The following is a 25,202-nucleotide window of genomic DNA, read 5'->3' on the forward strand; positions in this document are numbered from 1 at the left end:
CATTCCTAGAATTTAACAGTTTCTTCAGGATGGTTTGGATAAAGGTTTGCAAGTTCCTTGAGAGGACAAACCTCTGCTCTTTCTGTTTTATTTCACAGGGAGATTGCCAAACTTGCTGATATTCATTGTTTTGTGCAAGCTTTGGTTCTTATCAAGCCTGTCATTAATACAATCTCTCCTCCTTGGAGTCTTAATTTGGTTTTGAAGGCTTTACAGGCTCCTCCGTTTGAGCCTATGCATTCTTTGGACATTAAACTACTTTCTTGGAAAGTGTTGTTCCTTTTGGCCATCTCTTCTGCTAGAAGAGTTTCTGAATTATTCGCTCTTGTGAATCTCCTTTTCTGATTTTTCTTCAGGATAAGGCAGTTTTGCGGGACTTCATTTAAATTCTTACCTAAGGTTGTAAATTCTAACAACATTAATAGAGAAATTGTTCCTTCCTTGTGTTCTAATCCTAAGAATTATTTGGGGAGATCTTTACATTCTTTGCATGTTGTGAGAGCTCTGAAATATGTTGAAGCTACTAAAGATTCAGGAAGACTTCTAGTCTATTTGTTATCTTTTCTGGTTCTAGGAAAGGTTAGAAGGCTTCTGCCGTTTCTTTGGCTTCGTGGTTAAAGCTTTTGATTCATCAAGCCTATTTGGAGTCGGGTCAAGCCCCCGCCTCAGAGAATTACAGCTTATTCTACTAGATCAGTTTCCACTTCCTGGGCTTTTAAAGGACCAGTAAACACAGTAGATTTGACATAACCAACAAATGCAAGATACCAGAAAAATACAATAGCGTTTACTCTGAATTTCAAATGAGTAGTAGATTTTTTTTTTCTAACACATTTTTAACCCCTTAATGACAAGTGACGTACCAGGTACGTCCTGCAAAAACTTGCAGTTAGTGACAATGGACGTACCTGGTACGTCACTTGTCTAAGAGAGTGCTGGAAGCGATCGCAATCGCTTCCAGCAGCTCTCAGGGTATTGCAGTGATTGCCTCGATATTGAGGCCATCCGCTTCAATACCCCTTTAGAAAGCATCCGATGCAGAGAGAGCCACTCTGTGGCCCCTCTCTGCCACCGGTAGCGATGCGGGCGGTTCGTTGGTGCGGTTGGTGGGTGTGAGCGCAACAGGGAAGGCGGTGGGGGCGGCCCATCGCTACCCCGGCATCCGGCTCCTGTTAGTGCAATGTGCACGCCGGGTGCCGGGAGCGTGCGGGTGCCGCGCATCGCTGCCGCGCGATTACCTACCCACACTGACACCAATGAGTGGGAAGGAGGGGGGAAAAATTAAATATGAGATCTGGGAGGGGGAGGGGGTTGGGGGTATTGTGGGGGGCTGCTACACTACAGAAAAAAATTAAAATGGTATTAAAAGATAATAAATAAAACACTTTTTTGGGGGGCAAATTGGGTACTGGCAGACAGCTGCCAGTACCCAAGTATGGCGGCAATTAGGTAGGGGAGAGGGTTGAGAGCTGGGGGGGGGGGATCATGGAGGTTGTGGGCTAAGGCAGGAGTCCATCACAGCTAAACTCTTTTTTTTTTTTTTTATTAAAAAAAAGAAAAACTCCCTTTTATTTAGTACTGGCAGACTTTCTGCCAGTACTTAAGATGGCGGGGACAATTGTGGGGTGGGGGAGGGAAGCGATCCTGTTTGGGAGCGGATCAGGGGTGGGATGTGTCAGGTGGAGGCTGATCTCTACCCTAAAGCTAAAATTAACCCTGCAAGCTCCCTACAAGCTACCTAATTTAACCCTTAACCTGCTGGGCCATTAATTTACGGTGTGTTGCGCAGCAGCATTTAGAGGCCCTTCCTACTTACCAAAAAAGCAACCCCAAAGCCATATAAGTCTGCTATTTCTGAACAAAGGGGGATCCCAAAGAAGCATTTTACAACCATTTTGTGCCTAATTGCAGAAGCTGTTTGTAAATAATTTCAGTGGAACCTAAAGTTTTGTGACAAAATTTGTGAACAAGTGAACTTTTTTTTTTTATTTTGATGACATTTGGCGGTGAAATGGTGGCATGAAATATACCAAAATGGGCCTATGATCAATACTTTGGGTTGTCTTCTAAAAAAAAAATATATACATGTCAAGGGATATTCAGGTATTCCCTGACAGATATCAGGGTTCCAATGTAACTAGCGCTAATTTTGAAAAAAAGTGTTTGGAAATAGCAAAGTGCTACTTGTATTTATGGCCCTATAAACTTGCAAAAAAAGTAAAGAAACATGTAAACATTGGGTATTTCTAAACTCAGGACAAAATTTAGAAACTATTTAGCATAGGTGTTTTTTGGTGATTGTAGATGTGTAACAGATTTTGGGGGTCAAAAGATAGAAAAAGTGTGTTTTTTTTCAATTTTTTTCCTCATACTTTATATTTTTTTTTATAGGAACTTATAAGATATGATGAAATAATGGTATCCTTAGAAAGTCCATTTAATGGCTGAGGAAAAACAGGTACTATAATATGTGTGGGTACAGTAAATGAGTAAGAGGGAAATTACAGCTAAACACAAACACCCTGCAGAAATGTAAAAAATAGCCATTGTCATTAAGGGTAAGAAAATTGAAAAATGGTCGGTCATTAAGGGGTTAAAGCTATGTATATTTCCACTCCCCCTTGATCCATGTGATAGCAATCAGCCAATCACAAATGCATATACGTATAGTCTGCATATGCATATGCAAATGCATATACGTATTAGGTTTATAATGCTGTTTAGCAAATGTTTTTGTTCATTTAACTTAGTTTAATTATTTATTCCTGTGTTGTGTGATTATTTTATTAGGTTTATAATGCTGTTTAGCATTTAAAGTCTTCATTTCAAAGCTTTTAAAAATAATATATTAGGTGTTACTTATGCCCAATCTTGAGAGGGGGCTGGAACCTAACTCCCTTACTTCTCATTGATCTTACATTATACCAACTGGGTTTCAATTTACCAACTGTTTCAATTTACAACCATTCCTTCTGGAACCTAACCCCGGCGTAAACTGAGGGCTACCTGTGTGTGTGTGTGTGTATATATATATATATATATATATATATATATATATATATATATATATATATATATATATATATATATATATATATATATATATATATATATATATATATATATATATATATATATATATATATATATATATATATATATATATATATATATATATATATATATATATATATATATATATATATATATATATATATATATATATATATATATATATATTCTTTTATTTTAGTACTGGGAGACTTTCTGCCAGTACTTAAGATGGCGGGGACAATTGTGGGGGAGGAAAGGGAGCTGTGTGGGAGGGATCAGGTGGGAGGCTGATCTCTACACTAAAGCTAAAATTAACCCTGCAAGCTCCCTACAAACTACCTTATTAACCCCCTTCACTGCTAGCTGTTTGTAAATTTCAGTGAGAAACCTAAAAATGTGAAATTTTGCGTTTTTTTTTTTTTTTTATTTGATCGCATTTGGCGGTGAAAATGGTGGCATGAAATATACCAAAATGGGTCTAGATCAATGCTTGGGGTTGTCTACTACACTAAATCTAACAATTAACCCTACAAGCTCCTAATTACCCCTTCACAGCTGGGCTATAATACAGCTGTGGTGCGCAGGTGGTATTTATGCAGCCTTCTAATTATCAAGAAGCAAAGCCAAAACCATATATGTCCTGCTCTTTCTGAACAAAGGGGACCCCAGAGAGCATTTACAACCATTTTATGCTATAATTTGCATAAGTTGTTTGTAAATAATTTCTGTGAGAAACCTAAAGTTTGTGAAAAAGTGAACAATTTTTTTTTTTTATTTGATCGCATTTAGCGGTGAAATGGTTGGCATGAAATATACCAAAATGGGCCTAGATCAATACTTTTGGGATGTCTTCTAAACAAAAATATATACATGTCAATGGATATTCAGGGATTCCTGAAAGATATCAGTGTTCCAATGTAACTAGCGCTAATTTGAAAAAAAAAGTGGTTTGGAAATAGCAAAGTGCTACTTGTATTTATTGCCCCTATAACTTGCAATAAAAACAAAGAACATGCAGACATTGGGTATTTCTAAACTCTGGACAAATTTAGAAACTATTTAGCATGGGTGTTTTTTGGTGATTGTAGATGTGTAACAGATTTTGGGGGTCAAAGTTAGAAAAAGTGTGGGGTTTTTTTTCCATTTTTTTCCCTCATATTTTATATATTTTTTTAATAGTAAATTAAAGATATGATGAAAATAATGGTATCTTTTGAAAGTCCATTTAATGGCGAGAGAAAAAACGGTTTATAATGTGTGGGTACAGTAAATGAGTAAGAGGAAATTACAGCTAAACACAAACGCCGCAGAAAATGTAAAAATAGCCCTTGGTCCCAAATGGACAGAAAATGGAAAAGTGCTGTGGTCATTAAGGGGTTAACAAAGTATTTAGTATTTTATTTTTATATTTTTTCTTCCCTCTACCTAAAAGATTTCAGTTTGTTTTTCAATTGAGTTGTACAGTTTATAGGTCACATTAAAGGTGGAAAAAGTTCTGAAATGATTTCTTTGTCTGATTTTTCTCAGAGAAACCTGACATTTTAACGGGTGTGTAGACTTTTTTATATCGTATGTATGCATTTTTTTTTTTTTTTTTTTTTAAGATTTGAACAGGCTGTAAAAATAATATTGCTTCTATTTTTAAAATATATTGCCACAACGAAAGTCCTGAATTAGTGTGTGAAATTTCATCCATATTTGTTAGAGACATGATATATATCTCTTGTTTGTAATTTATTTATTCTTTCGTAGGGGTCTGTTCCAAACAAATTTTATGTTCATAATGACATCTTCGCTATGAGGATGAGGTTTTTGGTGATTCAGAAGCAGAACTGGATGAAGGTAATGTGTAAAACTTACCCTTACTCTTTCTAGAATGTGTTTTACATCCTATTTTGATGTTACATTGAAAAACATTTGTGAGAATTCAAGAATTACCTTTCTTCTTCAGACCCCACCTTGAAGTTTCAACTGACCAAAGTACCCCAGTACATTGAGGGGGAAGGGGCACTTTTAGAGCACACCACCCATTAAAACAGAGGGGTAGGATATCAGTTAAGATGAAGAAACGCCTTATTTCCAATGTGTAGTGTCATACCCCGGTCTTTAGTAGGTGATTGTCCTAAAAATGGCAGTCACCTACATATTTACTGTTTGATACCATGGCACCAAAGGAGCCCTATCCCTTAAAGACAGCATAGAAAACATACATACCCCCTCACGGGAGGGTATTACCCATTTTCAGATGTCTCCTCCAGCTTTAGGTAGCAGATTTACTATAGACAGTGCAGTCATCTTTCTACTTGGTTCCTTTTTGTGAACTCTATTTAATATGACCCTGCTTAATTCTGCTCACACTCCTTTTTATTTCCCTCCTACTCACATACAGTTTGCAGGAAAAGAACCTCTAAGAAATTAAACTTTTAGCTTCTGATGTTCAATGAACACTAAAATCAAAATGAAACTTACACGATTTAGATGCACCATTTTAATCAACTTTCCAGTTCACTTCCATGATCAAATGTGCTTAGTTTTTTTTATATACACACACTGAGGCACAAACTCCTACTGAGCATGTGCAAGTAATTCACCTTATATAGTTATATGCATTTTGTGATTTGATGGTGGATGTCACATGATGCAAGGGGATAGAAAATAGAACGAACTTAGAAATTTGCCAGGAAAACAATCTACTAATTTTGAAATTCAGTCTAAGCTCTTTTGCATTGTATGTTTTTTGATATTCATTTTGATTATGTAATTCTACTGTATTTAAATGCATACGAACCCAAAATTTTTCTTTCTTGATTCAGCTAGAGCATACGATTTGAAACCACTTTCTAATCTATTAATTTTTCTTCATTCTCTTAGTATCTTTTGTTGAAAAGCAGATGTATGCTTAGAAACCCAACCGCATTTCTGGCAGCAGTTTTGCAAGAATGTTATCCATTTTGCAAGTGCGCTAGATGGCAGCACTAATTCCTGCCATGTAGTGCTCCAGATGCCTTTAACAAAGAAAACCATGGGAAACAAGGCAATTTTGATAATAAAAGTAACTTGGAAAGTTACTGTCTGAATCCCAAAATATATTTTTTTGGTTTCATATCCCTTTAAGGATTCTTATAGTTTCCACACCATTTTTTTATATTTAAATATGAACTGTGGGCTTGTGGATTTTTAAATTGTGCTAAGGATTTATTATATAAAAAAGTGGCCTATAAATCTGACATTTTAATGTTGACCCAGCTACTTGCTCTTGTTAGAATCTGAAGAAGAAGTAGAAGAAGAAGAACAAGAGGAAAGGCAGCCATCCCCAGAACCAGTACAAGAGAACACAAACTCCTCTTACTATGATGCTCACCCTGTCACGTAAGTATAATGGTCTGTTGTACTTAATGCTCTTTTATATGAAGTTTTTATTTAAACAGAAAAATAAGTATAAATAAATGAATCTCCTGGTAAAGACATTGTTCTGTGGAATTTAAAACCAAACTTGCAAAGCTACTTTATTTTAGGCGACATTCCAGGGTCTACCCTTCCCCAGACCAACATTTAATTTATTAAATAATGATCTTGGCCCTCCCTGGTAATATTAGCTGGTGTTCCAGTACACACTTTCTTTTTTCAAGACCAACAAATAGTCCGAGGAGTGAAAATTCCTTGGGAATAAGATTTGAAACCTCAATTAGACTGAACACTCAAAACCAGGGAGCTACCCAAGGACTTAAATAATAAGTTTCTTAATAGCTTTACATATGATTATTTGCAGCAATGGCATAGAAGAAACTTTGGAAGAACCAATCGTTGAGCCTGAGCCTGAACCAGAGCCAGAATTAAAAAGTGAGGAGCTAAAACCAGAGACTGAAGAGAAAGCTTTGAGGAGCCAGAGGAAAAACCACCAACACCACCACCTGTAGAGCCAATCCTTTTGCCCCAAGAGCCACCAAAGGTTACCTACTCTGAAAATTATTTTTTTGTTTTAAAAATTGTACTCTCTTGAATGGAAATGACAATGTCATATTATTGCTATCCTTTTGTAAATAACGTGTTCAAAGAATACTTTCACCCCTTCAGGAATATAGTTTTTATTACATTATGAATACTGGTCACAAAGTATACAAAATATTTGCTATATATTACGACCATGTTGCAGGAATCTCTCTACCTGGAATTTCCTATTTAGGCCCACAATTAGTCTCAATATGTGAAGAATAATTAAGTTCAACTTTAGGATTATCTAGTAGTGGCATCGCACATTCTGAAGATATATATTTGCATTGGGTAGAGAGTTTGTGTGCATGGTGTACCCACTGTATGTTGTTGTTTTGGAGGCTGAAGAGAAGTTTGAATTCTGTGGGGTGCATGTAGTCTATGATTTGTAGAAGAATGACAATACAAGGCATGTGAGGAAGCCCTAGCACCAAGACATAAATATTGTGTATGAAACCTAGAAATGAGGCTTGCTTTAGCATTCTGGTACTAAGTGGTCTAGCTTGAACAAAGATGATTGCCATCTTTTAAGTAGTAACAGAGGCACCTTGATAATTCTTTAGAGTTTGTGTATAAAGATGGTTAATATAGAGGCAATTTAATTTCAGTTTTGTTGTTTGGCATATCATTTTTCCTATATGTGAAACCTTGTATACAGGGACCTTTCTACAAGTATTAATCTGAAGAACATATTTTATATCTGTCACCTAAACTGTGGTCTGAAAATTATCATTCTAGCTGTCTGTATGTTTTTATTTTTCTCTAAGTTGCAATCTTGCCTTTTTTGTATTTGGTTCAGCTTTTGTGTTCTAAAAAGCAAATAGGTAATATTAGTTGTTTTAAATAAATATAGACGTTCTGATTTACAGTGCTGTATTATCTTTTTGATGTTACTATATATACAAAAGTATTATATGTGATGTAAAACTACCTTTTTAGATTGCACATATAAGCAGTATTATGACTTATTTAAATATTGCCTAAATAACGTAAGACTTGAAGGAACATATTAAAGATGCATGAAACACATTTTTTTTTCCCCCAATGATTCAGATAGAGCATGTAATTTTTAAACAACTTTCCAATTTAATTATCTAATTTGCTTCATTCTCTTGGTAACCTTTGCTGAAGAAGCAGCAAAAGTAGCTAGTTATCACATTGGGTGAACCAATAACATGGGGCATATATGTGCAGCTCCTGAGTCTACCTAGGCATCATTTTCAACAAAGGATACCAAGAGAACAAAACAATCTAGATAATACAATTAAATTATAAAGTAAATCCTGAAAGAAACTATTTGGGTTTCATGCCTTTTTTTTAGAAAAATGTTCAAAAATAATAAAAATCCACTATAGTATATTGGTGCAGACCCTTTATAAAAAATAATTTACCAAAGCAAGAGAAGAGAATAAAACTAACCATCAGAAAAAGTAAGGGATTCGAGCACACCATTTTGTTACAAAAAACAACTTTGTAATTTAAACAGTCCCAAGATATATATTTACTGTGCTTCATGACAAATGAACCTCATGTATAAAAAAAATCTATAAATATTAGACAAACAAAAATTAAAATATACTGTGTAAGATCCAGGAAGCCTCAGATGCATGCATCAAATATTGTCAGATTTAAATATGCACATATCTCTGTAGAGTAAAATGTATACTCATATTAAGAAATAGCAACACCCAGCCGATATTGGACCCCAACAGAAAAGAAGGGTATTGTCCAAGCAAGAGAGTACAAACACAGGACCTATGCTATTTCCATAGGGGATATAAAAATGTAAAGTGGGCAATAAGGGCATACAAACATTTAATGTGGCAGTTTGTAATGATATGGAGAGATTACAAGTTTAGCTCACGCAAGCAATAGCTCTGAATAGTAGTGGTTCGTACATGCATGCTGCAGTTTAAGCGCACAATAGTAATTTAAACAGAAGTAATTCGTCTCAATCGCAGTCAACGCTCCTTCCAAATCCCTTCCACGCCACAGCAAGTAATGCCCAGCCTGCCCCTGAACTAGTAGTAAATGACATAAGATATTGGTTTACACTTGGTTCCATCCCCTTTCCAACTGTCACAATTTTTAACAAATGCAAATACTCCAAAAATCCTAACTTTCTGAAATCTAGACCTTTTCCGGTCCCACGCAGGTTGGATAAAGTGTTTTCTGTCTTTAAATATATTTTGTCAGAACACTTACTATTGTGTTAATAGCCTTTACAATGCTGTGAAACTATAACAAATTATATTCACCCAAGCTGACCAAAATAAGCAGCAAAAGATGTGCCCTATACTGGCCAGAGTAACTTGGAGCCCTTTTATATTTCCATTCTTGCTAGTTTTGATTTATTTCTAGTAATCCTGTGCAATCGGTTATATTATTCCTTGTCACTATTTAAAATGGGTGTATGGGTCAAATTAGGAAGTTAAGTTCAAATATAATTTTAAACTGTTGTATAATGGTTTTGTTGGAGTTTGATTATTTTTATGGACTAATAAAATGTATCAATGTAGTCTAAACTTAATTGAATAAAGCATTTTAAAATTTCATATGGTAAACTTAATATTTCCTTTAGATCATATACTATATGAGAGAGAGAAAATAACTTGTGTAGCCCATTAATAAATCTGAAAAAGTCAGACTTGTTTTCCCACAGAAAATGTCTGGGTGCATTGTTTCCAATGTAGCAAAGGATTTCTGGGTAAGATATATGCAAATGAGGTTCACAATGTCTCACTTTTCTCCAACATAGGTGTGTCCGGTCCACGGCGTCATCCTTACTTGTGGGATATTCTCTTCCCCAACAGGAAATGGCAAAGAGCCCAGCAAAGCTGGTCACATGATCCCTCCTAGGCTCCGCCTACCCCAGTCATTCTCTTTGCGTTGTACAGGCAACATCTCCACGGAGATGGCTTAGAGTTTTTTAGTGGTTTAACTGTAGTTTTTCATTATTCAATCAAGAGTTTGTATTTTCAAATAGTGCTGGTACGTACTATTTACTCAGAAACAGAAAAGAGATGAAGAATTCTGTTTGTATGAGGAAAATGATTTTAGCAACCGTAACTAAAATCCATGGCTGTTCCACACAGGACTGTTGAGAGCAATTAACTTCAGTTGGGGGAACAGTTTGCAGTCCCATGCTGCTTGAGGTATGACACATTCTAACAAGACGATGTAATGCTGGAAGCTGTCATTTTCCCTATGGGATCCGGTAAGCCATGTTTATTACGATTGTAAATAAGGGCTTCACAAGGGCTTATTTAAACCTGTAGACTTTTTCTGGCTAAATCGATTGATTATTAACACATATTTAGCCTTGAGGAATCATTTTATCTGGGTATTTTTGATATAATAATATCGGCAGGCACTGTTTTAGACACCTTATTCTTTAGGGCTTTCCCAAAGCATAGGCAGAGTCTCATTTTCGCGCCGGTGTTGCGCACTTGTTTTTGAGAGGCATGGCATGCAGTCGCATGTGAGAGGAGCTCTGATACTTATAAAAGACTTCTGAAGGCGTCATTTGGTATCGTATTCCCCTTTGGGTTTGGTTGGGTCTCAGCAAAGCAGATACCAGGGACTGTAAAGGGGTTTAAAAGCTTAAAACGGCTCCGGTTCCGTTATTTTAAGGGTTAAAGCTTCCAAAATTGGTGTGCAATATTTTTCAAGGCTTTAAGACGCTGTGGTGAAAATTTGGTGAATTTTGAACAATTCCTTCATGTTTTTTTCGCAATTGCAGTAATAAAGTGTGTTCAGTTTAAAATTTAAAGTGACAGTAACGGTTTTATTTTAAAACGTTTTTTGTACTTTCTGATCAAGTTTATGCCTGTTTAACATGTCTGAACTACCAGATAGACTGTGTTCTGAATGTGGGGAAGCCAGAATTCCTATTCATTTAAATAAATGTGATTTATGTGATAATGACAATGATGCCCAAGATGATTCCTCAAGTGAGGGGAGTAAGCATGGTACTGCATCATTCCCTCCTTCGTCTACACGAGTCTTGCCCACTCAGGAGGCCCCTAGTACATCTAGCGCGCCAATACTCCTTACTATGCAACAATTAACGGCTGTAATGGATAATTCTGTCAAAAACATTTTAGCCAAAATTAACCCTTGTCAGCGTAAGCGTGGCTGCTCTGTTTTAGTTACTGAAGAGCATGACGACGCTGATATTAATATCTCTGAAGGGCCCCTAACCCAATCTGAGGGGGCCAGGGAGGTTTTGTCTGAGGGAGAAATTCTCAGCAGGCTGAATCTGATGTGATTACATTTAAATTTAAATTGGAACATCTCCGCATTTTGCTTAAGGAGGTATTATCCACTCTGGATGATTGTGAAGATTTAGTCATCCCAGAGAAACTATGTAAAATGGACAAGTTCCTAGAGGTGCCGGGGCTCCCAGAAGCTTTTCCTATACCCAAGCGGGTGGCGGACATTGTTAATAAAGAATGGGAAAGGCCCGGTATTCCTTTCGTCCCTCCCCCCATATTTAAAAAATTGTTTCCTATGGTCGACCCCAGAAAGGACTTATGGCAGTCAGTCCCCAAGGTCGAGGGAGCGGTTTCTACTTTAAACAAACGCACCACTATTCCCAAAGAGGATAGTTGTGCTTTCAAAGATCCTATGGATAAAAAATTAGAAGGTTTGCTTAAAAAGATGTTTGTTCAGCAGGGTTACCTTCTACAACCCATTTCATGCATTGTCCCTGTCACTACTGCCGCATATTTCTGGTTTGATGAACTGCTTAAGGTGCTCGATAGTGACTCTCCTCCTTATGAGGAGATTATGGACAGAATCAATGCTCTCAAATTGGCTAATTCTTTCACTCTAGACGCCTCTTTGCAATTGGCTAAGTTAGCGGCTAAGAACTCTGGGTTTGCTATTGTGGCGCGCAGAGCGCTTTGGTTGAAATCTTGGTCGGCTGATGCGTCTTCCAAGAACAAGCTACTAAACATTCCTTTCAAGGGGAAAACGCTGTTTGGTCCTGACTTGAAAGAGATTATCTCTGATATCACTGGGGGTAAGGGCCACGCCCTTCCTCAGGATCGGCCCTTCAAGGCAAAAAATAGACCTAATTTTCGTCCCTTTCGTAAAACGGACCAGCCCAAGGTGCTACGTCCTCTAAGCAAGAGGGTAATACTTCTCAGGCCAAGCCAGCTTGGAGACCAATGCAAGGCTGGAACAAGGGAAAGCAGGCCAAGAAACCTGCCACTGCTACCAAGACAGCATGAAAATATTGGCCCCCGATCCGGGACCGGATCTGGTGGGGGGCAGACTCTCTCTCTTCGCTCAGGCTTGGGCAAGAGATGTTCTGGATCCTTGGGCGCTAGAAATAGTCTCCCAGGGTTATCTTCTGGAATTCAAGGGACTTCCCCCAAGGGGGAGGTTCCACAAGTCGCAGTTGTCTTCAGACCACATAAAAAGACAGGCGTTCTTACATTGTGTAGAAGACCTGTTAAAAATGGGAGTGATTCATCCTGTTCCATTAAGAGAACAAGGGGATGGGGTTCTACTCCAATCTGTTCATAGTTCCCAAAAAAGAGGGAACGTTCAGACCAATCCTAGATCTCAAGATCTTAAACAAATTTCTCAAGGTCCCATCGTTCAAGATGGAAACCATTCGAACTATCCTTCCTTCCATCCAGGAAGGTCAATTCATGACCACGGTGGATTTAAAGGATGCGTATCTACATATTCCTATCCACAAGGAACATCATCGGTTCCTAAGGTTTGCATTCCTGGACAAACATTACCAGTTCGTGGCGCTTCCTTTCGGATTAGCCACTGCTCCAAGGATTTTCACAAAGGTACTAGGGTCCCTTCTAGCGGTGCTAAGACCAAGGGGCATTGCAGTAGTACCTTACCTGGACGACATTCTGATTCAAGCGTCGTCCCTTCCTCAAGCAAAGGCTCACACGGACATTGTCCTGGCCTTTCTCAGATCTCACGGCTGGAAAGTGAACGTGGAAAAGAGTTCTCTATCCCCGTCAACAAGGGTTCCCTTCTTGGGAACAATTATAGACTCCTTAGAAATGAGGATCTTTCTAACAGAGGCCAGAAAAACAAAGCTTCTGGACTCTTGTCGGATACTTCATTCCGTTCCTCTTCCTTCCATAGCTCAGTGCATGGAAGTGATCGGGTTGATGGTGGCGGCGATGGACATAGTTCCTTTTGCGCGCATTCATCTAAGACCATTACAACTGTGCATGCTCAGTCAGTGGAATGGGGACTATACAGACTTGTCTCCGAAGATACAAGTAAATCAGAGAACCAGAGACTCACTCCGTTGGTGGCTGTCCCTGGACAATCTGTCTCAAGGGATGATGTTCCACAGACCAGAGTGGGTCATTGTCACGACCGACGCCAGTCTGATAGGCTGGGGCGCGGTCTGGGGATCCCTGAAAGCTCAGGGTCTTTGGTCTCGGGAAGAATCTCTTCTACCGATAAATATTCTGGAACTGAGAGCGATATTCAATGCTCTCCAGGCCTGGCCCCAGCTTGCGAGGACCAGGTTCATACGGTTTCAATCAGACAACATGACGACTGTTGCGTACATCAACCATCAGGGGGGAACAAGGAGTTCCCTAGCGATGGAAGAAGTAACCAAAATTATTCTTTGGGCGGAGTCTCACTCCTGCCACCTGTCTGCTATCCACATCCCAGGAGTGGAAAATTGGGAAGCGGATTTTCTGAGTCGGCAGACATTGCATCCGGGGGAGTGGGAACTCCATCCGGAAATCTTTGCCCAAGTCACTCACCTGTGGGGCATTCCAGACATGGATCTGATGGCCTCTCGTCAGAACTTCAAAGTTCCTTGCTACGGGGCCAGATCCAGGGATCCCAAGGCGGCTCTAGTGGATGCACTAGTAGCACCTTGGACCTTCAAACTAGCTTATGTGTTCCCCGCCATTTCCTCTCATCCCCAGGCTGATAGCCAGGATCAAGCAGGAGAGGGCGTCGGTGATCTTGATAGCTCCTGCGTGGCCACGCAGGACTTGGTACGCAGATCTGGTGAATATGTCATCGGCTCCACCTTGGAAGCTACCTTTGAGACGAGACCTTCTTGTTCAGGGTCCGTTCGAACATCCGAATCTGGTTTCACTCCAGCTGACTGCTTGGAGATTGAACGCTTGATTTTATCGAAGCGAGGATTCTCAGATTCTGTTATCGATACTCTTGTTCAGGCCAGAAAGCCTGTGACTAGAAAGATTTACCACAAAATTTGGAAAAAATATATCTGTTGGTGTGAATCTAAAGGATTCCCTTGGGACAAGGTTAAGATTCCTAGGATTCTATCCTTCCTTCAAGAAGGATTGGAAAAAGGATTATCTGCAAGTTCCCTGAAGGGACAGATTTCTGCCTTGTCGGTATTACTTCACAAAAAGCTGGCAGCTGTGCCAGATGTTCAAGCCTTTGTTCAGGCTCTGGTTAGAATCAAGCCTGTTTACAAACCTTTGACTCCTCCTTGGAGTCTCAATTTAGTTCTTTCAGTTCTTCAGGGGGTTCCGTTTGAACCCTTACATTCCGTTGATATTAAGTTATTATCTTGGAAAGTTTTGTTTTTAGTTGCGATTTCTTCTGCTAGAAGAGTCTCAGAATTATCTGCTCTGCAGTGTTCTCCTCCTTATCTGGTGTTCCATGCAGATAAGGTGGTTTTACGTACTAAACCTGGTTTTCTTCCAAAAGTTGTTTCTAACAAAAACATTAACCAGGAGATTATCGTACCTTCTCTGTGTCCAAAACCAGTTTCAAAGAAGGAACGTTTGTTGCACAATTTGGATGTTGTTCGCGCTCTAAAATTCTATTTAGATGCTACAAAGGATTTTAGACAAACATCTTCCTTGTTTGTTGTTTATTCAGGTAAAAGGAGAGGTCAAAAAGCAACTTCTACCTCTCTCTCTTTTTGGATTAAAAGCATCATCAGATTGGCTTACGAGACTGCCGGACGGCAGCCTCCCGAAAGAATCACAGCTCATTCCACTAGGGCTGTGGCTTCCACATGGGCCTTCAAGAAAGAGGCTTCTGTTGATCAGATATGTAGGGCAGCGACGTGGTCTTCACTGCACACTTTTACCAAATTTTACAAGTTTGATACTTTTGCTTCTTCTGAGGCTATTTTTGGGAGAAAGGTTTTGCAAGCCGTGGTGCCTTCCATTTAGGTGACCTGATTTGCTCCCTCCCTTCATCCGTGTCCTAAAGCTTTGGTATTGGTTCCCACAAGTAAGGATGACGCCGTGGACCGGACACACCTATGTTGGAGAAAACAGAATTTATGTTTACCTGATAAATTTCTTTCTCCAACGGTGTGTCCGGTCCACGGCCCGCCCTGGTTTTTTTAATCAGGTCTGATATTTTATTTTCTTTAACTACAGTCACCACGGTACCATATGGTTTCTCCTATGCAAATATTCCTCCTTAACGTCGGTCGAATGACTGGGGTAGGCGGAGCCTAGGAGGGATCATGTGACCAGCTTTGCTGGGCTCTTTGCCATTTCCTGTTGGGGAAGAGAATATCCCACAAGTAAGGATGACGCCGTGGACCGGACACACCGTTGGAGAAAGAAATTTATCAGGTAAACATAAATTCTGTTTTTTTTTTTTTTTTTTTTTCTTCAATCTTTTTAGGCATAGACCCTTTAACCCAAAACATTGCTGTACACAAGCTTTTAAACTTGACCATGGTTAGTGCAGCAATTCAGCGATGTGTGTACAGAGATGCTATGGCTTAAAGGGTCTCTGCCTAAAAGCAGATAGGAGCAAAAAAGTGAGACGTGAACCTAATTTGCATACCTTACCCAGAAACCTTTGTTGCATTTGAGACCATGTATCTAGAGGTTTTCTGTGAGAAAAGAAAGTATTGTGGTTTATTAATAGGCTTCACAATTAGTTATTTTCTAGTGGAGGATTTTAATCTCACTGTTCACCTTACCATAATTTTTAAAAGTTGATGTTGTTGGATGGATATATATATATTCCCCCTCAAACTTCTTTTCTTCACTTCCCTTTTAAGCTTGTTGGAAAAATATAATTCTCTTTAATAGTTATTGTGTCACTGATGTAAACCGTTTTTAGTACTGATTGAATGTCATATGTCAAGTACAGTACTAAGTGTTGTATCATTTTCTATAGGCCTTTTCCTGGGCGTCAGTGACCAGTAAAAACCTTCCTCCAAGTGGTACTGTCCCATCATCAGGAATTTCACCCCATGTAATTAAAGCTCCAGCCTCACAGGTAATTAATCTGTGAATGCTTCAATAATCACTATAAAAAGCTATTAGGTGAACAGGTGTATAATATATTAGGTTTTAGGAGGAAGCACTGTGAGCACTGTTTAGACCAGGGGTGGAAAATTCCTTGGAGGATTTTTCAAGCCCAAATCTTTTGGTTTGCTATCTCTATTTTTAAAAGATTAATGGGGATGCATAACTAACCCTACCTCCTGACTATACTGCCTTACTCCTTAAAGGGACAGTCTAGTCAAAATTAATCTTCCCTGATTCCGATAGGGCTTGCAATTTTAAACTCTTCCTATTTACTTTGTTTTTTTTTTTCCAACAAATTTGCTTTGTTCTCTTGGTATTCTTTGTTGTAAGCTAAACCTAGGTAGGCTCATATGCCAATTTCTAAGCTCTTGAAGGCGACATCTTATATTAAAGCATTTTGACAGTTTTTCAGACTCTGATAGTTCATGTGACACATAGGTCAGTGTTTCTCAACTGTGGTCCTCAAGCACCCCCAGCAGGCCAGGTTTTCAATATAGCTGAGCTTTAGCACAGGTGAAATCAGCTGATCAGTAACCATGCTTATTAACCTATTACCCACCAGCTGATTATTTCACCTGTGCTCTAGTTCAGCTATAATGCAAATCTGGCCTATTAGCGGTACTTGAGAACCGCGGTTGAGAAACACTGATATAGATTACATTGTGCTCACTCCCGTGGAGATTTGAGTCCGCACTGATTTGGCTAAAATAAGTTTGTCAAAAGAACTGAAATAAGGGGGCATTCTGCAGAGGCTTAGATACAAGGTAATCACAGAGGTAAAAAGTGTATTAATATAACTTATGCAAAACTGTGGAATTGGGTAAAAGGGATTTATCTAACTTTGTAAACTATACAAATTCTGGATTGGACTGTCCCTTAAGTGTGTGTTTTTTTTTTTTGTGGGGGGTGGGGAGGCTTATAGGGACAGTTCATCCCCCAAAAAAATCTCCCCTTTAAATTGTTCCCAATGATTAATTTTTACCTGCTGGAGTGTTTTAAATAGTTTACAAGTAGCTCCTTTACCCCTATTTTGGCATTTGAAATAACTGATTTAGCTTGTGGTATCCCAACCTATACTGAAAGTTTCTATACTGGAGTATATTCTATTGACAAGCCTAAGTAAACACAGCCAGTTGAAGAGATTAAACTCAGTGGGGGGCAGGATAGTTAAAGGGACACTGTACCCAAAATTTTTCTTTTGTAATTCAGAAAAAACATGCAATTTTAAGCAACTTTCTAATTTACTCCTATTTTTCTTCGTTCTCTTGCTATCTTAAAAAGAAGGCATCTAAGCTTGTTTTGGGTTCAGTACTCTGGACAGCACTTTTTTTTTATTGGTGAATGAATTTATCCACCAACCAGCAACCAACCAGGTTGTTTACCAAAAATGGGCCGGCATCTAAACTTACATTTTTGCATTTCAAATAAAGATACCAAGAGAATGAAGAAAATTTGATAAAAGGAGTAAATTAGAAAGATGTTTAAAATGTCATGCTCAATCTGAATTATGAAAGAAATTTGGGTACAGTGTCCCTTTAAGTAATAAAATGATAATTTTCTATTGTTCTCTCTAAGTATTGAGCAAGTTTGGAGCAAGGAAGCAAGTTTGTGTACATAAAAGTGATAATATGAGATCTGATATTACCTGAAGCTCAACCCATTGTCATAGGCTGTGGTTTCAAAGCACCAAACCACCTATCCATATACACAAATTGAAAAATGCAATTTCTCATAAATGTTATACTCTGCAGCTGGTATAACAAGTCATTGTAAAACTGTTTTTATATGGAAGTATTTTCAGTGTACTGTCCCTTTAAGCAAGTGAGGGTTCCCCTTTTTGCCCCCCCCCCCCATGTAAAGAGCAGCTAGAGATTCTCCTTGAGGTAAAGTAAAAAAAAATTGCTGTGTCAACATTAGTAACGTGTTTTTTTGTTTTGTTTGTTTTTTTGCCACTGAGAGCCATTTAGATGCTCCTGTAGTTAACTCATGTTTTTCATCAGAATTTGCTATATCATTGATTTTGTATTATGGTAATCCATCTTCTGTTCTCTTGGGGTAGGTAAGAACTGAAAATAAGCCTGATGCACAAGCTCAGTCCCCTCGTGTGAGAGATCAGCGCCCTCGAGACAGACCAAGTTTTCAACCAAGAGGCTCAAGACCAGGTAATAGTCCACCTATATTTTTGTTGTTTGTACACACCCACACACTTTTTCCGGAACAGAGAGAAATGCATCCATGCTGGTGGGTTGCCAAGTATATGGTTTCTGACCAGAAGTCTGTAGTGCAAGTAAAGTTGGCAGAAGCGTTTGGGGGTTGCAAACCCTTGCAATAGTAAACTGCTTTTGGGGACTTCAACTATGACTTTGTGATTGGGTGGTACTATTTGTGATTAAGAGTGCAAAAAAATGTTAATATTCCTTACTATTAAGTCTGATTTTATATGCAGATTTAAAGGTACACAATCGCATTAAAAGGCGCATGAAACGCATCAATTGTCTTAAATGAAAACAAATTGTCTCATGATTCAGATAATGCATACAATGTTAAAGGGACATTAAACCCTACATAAATGCTAGATAGAATGAAGCATTCAAAGAAAAGGTTAGTCTGAGAATAACATATAGCTAGTTTCATTAGCCGTTTATATATTGGCAAAATAAGTAACGTTTTAATGTCTATAAAACGGAATGGAGCTACCATTTTGTAACTTAGGTTACCTTCTCTGCTGTGGCCAATTAGGCATAGTTTTAAATAGGTCACTAAAGTGTTGCAGTCAATGGCTGTGTGGAATAAAACAGTGTCTGTACTTCCATTTCTAACTGGACTTAAAAGTTTACAATTTCAGAATGGAATTACATGAAAAGGGGGCAAAATAATGAAATCATATTGCAAAGTTATGTTAATATGATTTATCATTTTATATTCCTATTGCAGTGTTTAATGTCCCTTTTAAGCAATTTGCCAGTTTACTTCTATATTCAAATTATCTTTGTTCAATGGGTATTTTTTTTGAACAGCATACCTCGGTAGGCTAAAGAGCTGGGGGCTAGCTGCAGATATACGACTCTAAACATTGATTTACCAATATATCTATAGCTAGTTCCTAGTAGTGCATTGCTGCTGCTTCGTTAGAGATACCAAGAGAATGAAGCAAAATTGATAATGGACGTAAAATGGAAAGTTTTTTTTTTTTTTTTTTTTTTTTTTTTTAAGCAATTCAGATAAAGCATAACATTTTAAAGAAAATGTTTGCATTTCATGTCCCTTTTTAAGCTCACATTAAGTTTCAAATGTCATAGCTAATGCCAGCCATGTAAGAGTAGTTTGTCCCACTTGTATGATAGGTCTTCCAGGGAAAGCAGCCATTTCACATGAGAAAACAAAGTTTAAATAAGTTCTTTTGTAAACCATTAAATACAAACCAGCATGTAACATGTATTCTTGGCAACACATAAATAATATATAGTACTGTCCCCTTTTTTTTTTTTTTTTTTTTTTTTTTTTTTTAATTTAAATCTTTTCTCGATTGAGTGACCGGCATGATGACCTTTCCTTTATGTAAAATGGTACTCTGGAAATATGTATATATTTCTTCTGTTAAGTGTGATCAGTCCACGGGTCATCATTACTTCTGGGATATTACTCCTCCCCAACAGGAAGTGCAAGAGGATTCACCCAGCAGAGCTGCATATAGCTCCTCCCCTCTACGTCACTCCCAGTCATTCTCTTGCACCCAACGACTAGATAGGATGTGTGAGAGGACTATGGTGATTATACTTAGTTTTATATCTTCAATCAAAAGTTTGTTATTTTAAAATAGCACCGGAGTGTGTTATTATCTCTCTGGCAGAGTTTGAAGAAGAATCTACCAGAGTTTTTGTTATGATTTTAGCCGGAGTAGTTAAGATCATATTGCTGTTTCTCGGCCATCTGAGGAGAGGTAAACTTCAGATCAGGGGACAGCGGGCAGATGAATCTGCATAGAGGTATGTAGCAGTTTTTATTTTCTGACAATGGAATTGATGAGAAAATCCTGCCATACCGATATAATGTCATGTATGTATACTTTACACTTCAGTATTCTGGGGAATGGTACTTCACTAGAATTACACTGTAAGAAATACATAAAGCTGTTTAATAACTAGAGATTATGTTTAACGTTTTTGCTGGAATGTAAAATCGTTTTCATTTGCTGAGGTACTGAGTGAATAAATGTTTGGGCACTATTTTTCCACTTGGCAGTTGCTTAATCTGTTTTCTGACAGTTTCTGTTCTCCCTCACTGCTGTGTGTGAGGGGGAGGGGCCGTTTTTTGGCGCTTTTACTACGCATCAAATATTTCAGTCAGCAACTCATTGTATTCCCTGCATGATCCGGTTCATCTCTACAGAGCTCAGGGGTCTTCAAAACTTATTTTGAGGGAGGTAATTTCTCTCAGCAGAGCTGTGAGAATTATAGTTTGACTGAGATAAAAAACGTTTATTCTGTAATTTGTTTCCTGCTTTCAGAATTTGTTATCTTTGCTAATGGGATTAAACCTTTGCTAAAGTTGTGTTGTTTACAAGGATTGAGGCTATAACTGTTTCAATTTATTAATTTTCAACTGTCATAGATCTTCTGTGCCTCTTAAAGGCACAGTACGTTTTAATATTATTCTAATTGAATTGTATTTCCAAGTTGCAAGTTTATTTGCTAGTGTGTTAAACATGTCTGATTCAGAGGATGATACCTGTGTCATTTGTTGCAATGCCAAAGTGGAGCCCAATAGAAATTTATGTACTAACTGTATTGATGCTACTTTAAATAAAAGTCAATCTGTACAAATTGAACAAATTTCACCAAACAACGAGGGGAGAGTTATGCCGACTAACTCGCCTCACGTGTCAGTACCTACATCTCCCGCTCAGAGGGAGGTGCGTGATATTGTAGCGCCGAGTACATCTGGGCGGCCATTACAAATCACATTACAGGATATGGCTACTGTTATGACTGAGGTTTTGGCTAAATTACCAGAACTAAGAGGTAAGCGTGATCACTCTGGGGTGAGAACAGAGTGCGCTGATAATATTAGGGCCATGTCAGACACTGCGTCACAGGTGGCAGAACATGAGGACGGAGAACTTCATTCTGTGGGTGACGGTTCTGATCCAAACAGACTGGATTCAGATATTTCAAATTTTAAATTTAAACTGGAAAACCTCCGTGTATTACTAGGGGAGGTGTTAGCGGCTCTGAATGATTGTAACACAGTTGCAATACCAGAGAAAATGTGTAGGTTGGATAAATATTTTGCGGTACCGACGAGTACTGAGGTTTTTCCTATACCTAAGAGACTTACTGAAATTGTTACTAAGGAGTGGGATAGACCCGGTGTGCCGTTCTCACCCCCTCCGATATTTAGAAAAATGTTTCCAATAGACGCCACCACAAGGGACTTATGGCAAACGGTCCCTAAGGTGGAGGGAGCAGTTTCTACCTTAGCTAAGCGTACCACTATCCCGGTGGAGGATAGCTGTGCTTTTTCAGATCCAATGGATAAAAAGTTAGAGGGTTACCTTAAGAAAATGTTTGTTCAACAAGGTTTTATATTGCAACCCCTTGCATGCATTGCGCCGATCACGGCTGCAGCGGCATTCTGGATTGAGTCTCTGGAAGAGAACATTGGTTCAGCTACCCTGGACGACATTACGGACAGGCTTAGAGTCCTTAAACTAGCTAATTCATTCATTTCGGAGGCCGTAGTACATCTTACTAAACTTACGGCGAAGAATTCAGGATTCGCCATTCAGGCACGCAGGGCGCTGTGGCTAAAATCCTGGTCAGCTGATGTTACTTCTAAGTCTAAATTGCTTAATATACCTTTCAAAGGGCAGACCTTATTCGGGCCCGGGTTGAAAGAGATTATCGCTGACATTACAGGAGGTAAAGGCCATGCCCTGCCTCAGGACAAAGCCAAAGCCAAGACTAGACAGTCTAATTTTCGTTCCTTTCGTAATTTCAAAGCAGGAGCAGCATCAACTTCCTCTGCACCAAAACAGGAAGGAGCTGTTGCTCGCTACAGACAGGGCTGGAAACCTAACCAGTCCTGGAACAAGGGCAAGCAGACTAGGAAACCTGCTGCTGCCCCTAAAACAGCATGAATTGAGGGCCCCCGATCCGGGATCGGATCTAGTGGGGGGCAGACTTTCTCTCTTCGCCCAGGCTTGGGCAAGAGATGTTCAGGATCCCTGGGCGCTAGAGATAATATCTCAGGGATACCTTCTGGACTTCAAATACTCTCCTCCAAGAGAGAGATTTCATCTGTCAAGATTGTCAACAATCCAGACAAAGAAAGAGGCATTTCTACGCTGCGTACAAGAGCTCTTGTTAATGGGAGTAATCCATCCAGTTCCACGATCGGAACAGGGACAGGGGTTTTACTCAAATCTGTTTGTGGTTCCCAAAAAAGAGGGAGCTTTCAGACCAATCCTGGACTTAAAGATCCTAAACAAATTCCTAAGAGTTCCATCGTTCAAGATGGAGACTATTCGGACAATTTTACCTATGATCCAAGAGGGTCAGTACATGACCACTGTAGATTTAAAAGATGCTTACCTTCACATACCGATTCACAAAGATCATTATCGGTACCTAAGGTTTGCCTTCCTAGACAGGCATTACCAGTTTGTGGCTCTTCCATTCGGATTGGCTACAGCTCCAAGAATCTTCACAAAGGTTCTGGGTGCTCTTCTGGCGGTACTAAGACCGCGGGGAATCTCGGTAGCTCCATACCTAGACGACATTCTGATACAAGCTTCAAGCTTTCAAACTGCCAAGTCTCATACAGAGTTAGTGCTGGCATTTCTAAGGTCACATGGATGGAAGGTGAACGAAAAGAAGAGTTCACTCGTTCCACTCACAAGAGTTCCCTTCCTGGGGACTCTTATAGATTCTGTAGAAATGAAGATTTACCTGACAGAGGACAGGCTAACAAGACTTCAAAGTGCTTGCCGCACCCTTCATTCCATTCAACACCCGTCAGTGGCTCAATGCATGGAGGTAATCGGCTTAATGGTAGCGGCAATGGACATAGTACCCTTTGCACGCTTACACCTCAGACCACTGCAACTGTGCATGCTAAGTCAGTGGAATGGGGATTACTCAGACTTATCCCCTTCTCTGAATCTGGATCAAGAGACCAGAAATTCTCTTCTATGGTGGCTTTCTCGGCCACATCTGTCCAGGGGGATGCCATTCAGCAGACCAGACTGGACAATTGTAACAACAGACGCCAGCCTTCTAGGTTGGGGTGCCGTCTGGAATTCTCTGAAGGCTCAGGGACAATGGAGTCAGGAGGAGAGTCTCCTGCCAATAAACATTCTGGAATTGAGAGCAGTTCTCAATGCCCTCCTGGCTTGGCCCCAGTTGACAACTCGGGGGTTCATCAGGTTTCAGTCGGACAACATCACGACTGTAGCTTACATCAACCATCAGGGAGGGACAAGAAGCTCCCTAGCTATGATGGAAGTATCAAAGATAATTCGCTGGGCAGAGTCTCACTCTTGCCACCTGTCAGCAATCCACATCCCGGGAGTGGAGAACTGGGAGGCGGACTTCTTAAGTCGTCAGACTTTTCATCCGGGGGAGTGGGAACTTCATCCGGAGGTCTTTGCCCAAATACTTCGACGTTGGGGCAAACCAGAGATAGATCTCATGGCGTCTCGACAGAACGCCAAGCTTCCTCGTTACGGGTCCAGATCCAGGGATCCAGGAGCAGTCCTGATAGATGCTCTGACAGCACCTTGGGACTTCAGGATGGCTTACGTGTTTCCACCCTTCCCGTTGCTTCCTCGATTGATTGCCAGAATCAAACAAGAGAGAGCATCAGTGATTCTAATAGCACCTGCGTGGCCACGCAGGACTTGGTATGCAGACCTGGTGGACATGTCATCCTGTCCACCTTGGTCTCTACCTCTGAAACAGGACCTTCTGATACAGGGTCCCTTCAAACATCAAAATCTAACTTCTCTGAAGCTGACTGCTTGGAAATTGAACGCTTGATTTTATCAAGATGTGGGTTTTCTGAGTCAGTTATTGATACCTTAATACAGGCTAGGAAACCTGTTACCAGAAAGATTTACCATAAGATATGGCGTAAATACCTATATTGGTGTGAATCCAAAGGTTACTCTTGGAGTAAGGTTAGGATTCCTAGGATATTGTCTTTTCTACAAGAAGGTTTAGAAAAGGGTTTATCTGCTAGTTCATTAAAGGGACAGATCTCAGCTCTGTCCATTCTGTTACACAAACGTCTGTCAGAAGTTCCTGACGTCCAGGCTTTTTGTCAGGCTTTGGCCAGGATTAAGCCTGTGTTTAAAACTGTTGCTCCACCATGGAGTTTAAACCTTGTTCTTAATGTTTTACAGGGCGTTCCGTTTGAACCCCTTCATTCCATTGATATAAAGTTGTTATCTTGGAAAGTTCTATTTTTAATGGCTATTTCCTCGGCTCGAAGAGTCTCTGAATTATCAGCCTTACATTGTGATTCTCCTTATTTGATTTTTCATTCGGATAAGGTAGTCCTGCGTACTAAACCTGGGTTCTTACCTAAGGTAGTTACTAACAGGAATATCAATCAAGAGATTGTTGTTCCTTCTTTATACCCAAATCCTTCTTCAAAGAAGGAACGTCTACTGCACAACCTGGATGTAGTCCGTGCTCTAAAATTTTACTTACAGGCAACTAAGGAATTTCGACAAACGTCTTCTCTGTTTGTCATTTACTCTGGGCAGAGGAGAGGTCAAAAAGCTTCCGCTACCTCTCTTTCTTTTTGGCTTCGTAGCATAATTCGTTTAGCTTATGAGACTGCTGGACAGCAGCCTCCTGAAAGAATTACAGCTCATTCTACTAG

At 39.4% G+C, this 25,202-nt stretch overlaps 1 protein-coding gene across 1 annotated transcript in view; it reads left to right on the top strand.

Annotated features, from left to right (window-relative positions):
- The window catches only part of G3BP2 (G3BP stress granule assembly factor 2), a 106,338-nt gene that overhangs the window by 68,173 nt on the left and 12,963 nt on the right, over positions 1–25,202 (top strand). Inside the window, 7 exon segments of the mRNA XM_053703307.1 lie at positions 4,807–4,846; positions 4,849–4,896; positions 6,318–6,423; positions 6,824–6,927; positions 6,930–7,003; positions 16,180–16,281; positions 18,373–18,475. Coding sequence (XP_053559282.1) covers positions 4,807–4,846; positions 4,849–4,896; positions 6,318–6,423; positions 6,824–6,927; positions 6,930–7,003; positions 16,180–16,281; positions 18,373–18,475 — 577 coding nt within the window.

Source organism: Bombina bombina, chromosome 2 (genome assembly GCF_027579735.1).
Source record: "Bombina bombina isolate aBomBom1 chromosome 2, aBomBom1.pri, whole genome shotgun sequence".
Classification (NCBI taxonomy): domain Eukaryota; kingdom Metazoa; phylum Chordata; class Amphibia; order Anura; family Bombinatoridae; genus Bombina; species Bombina bombina.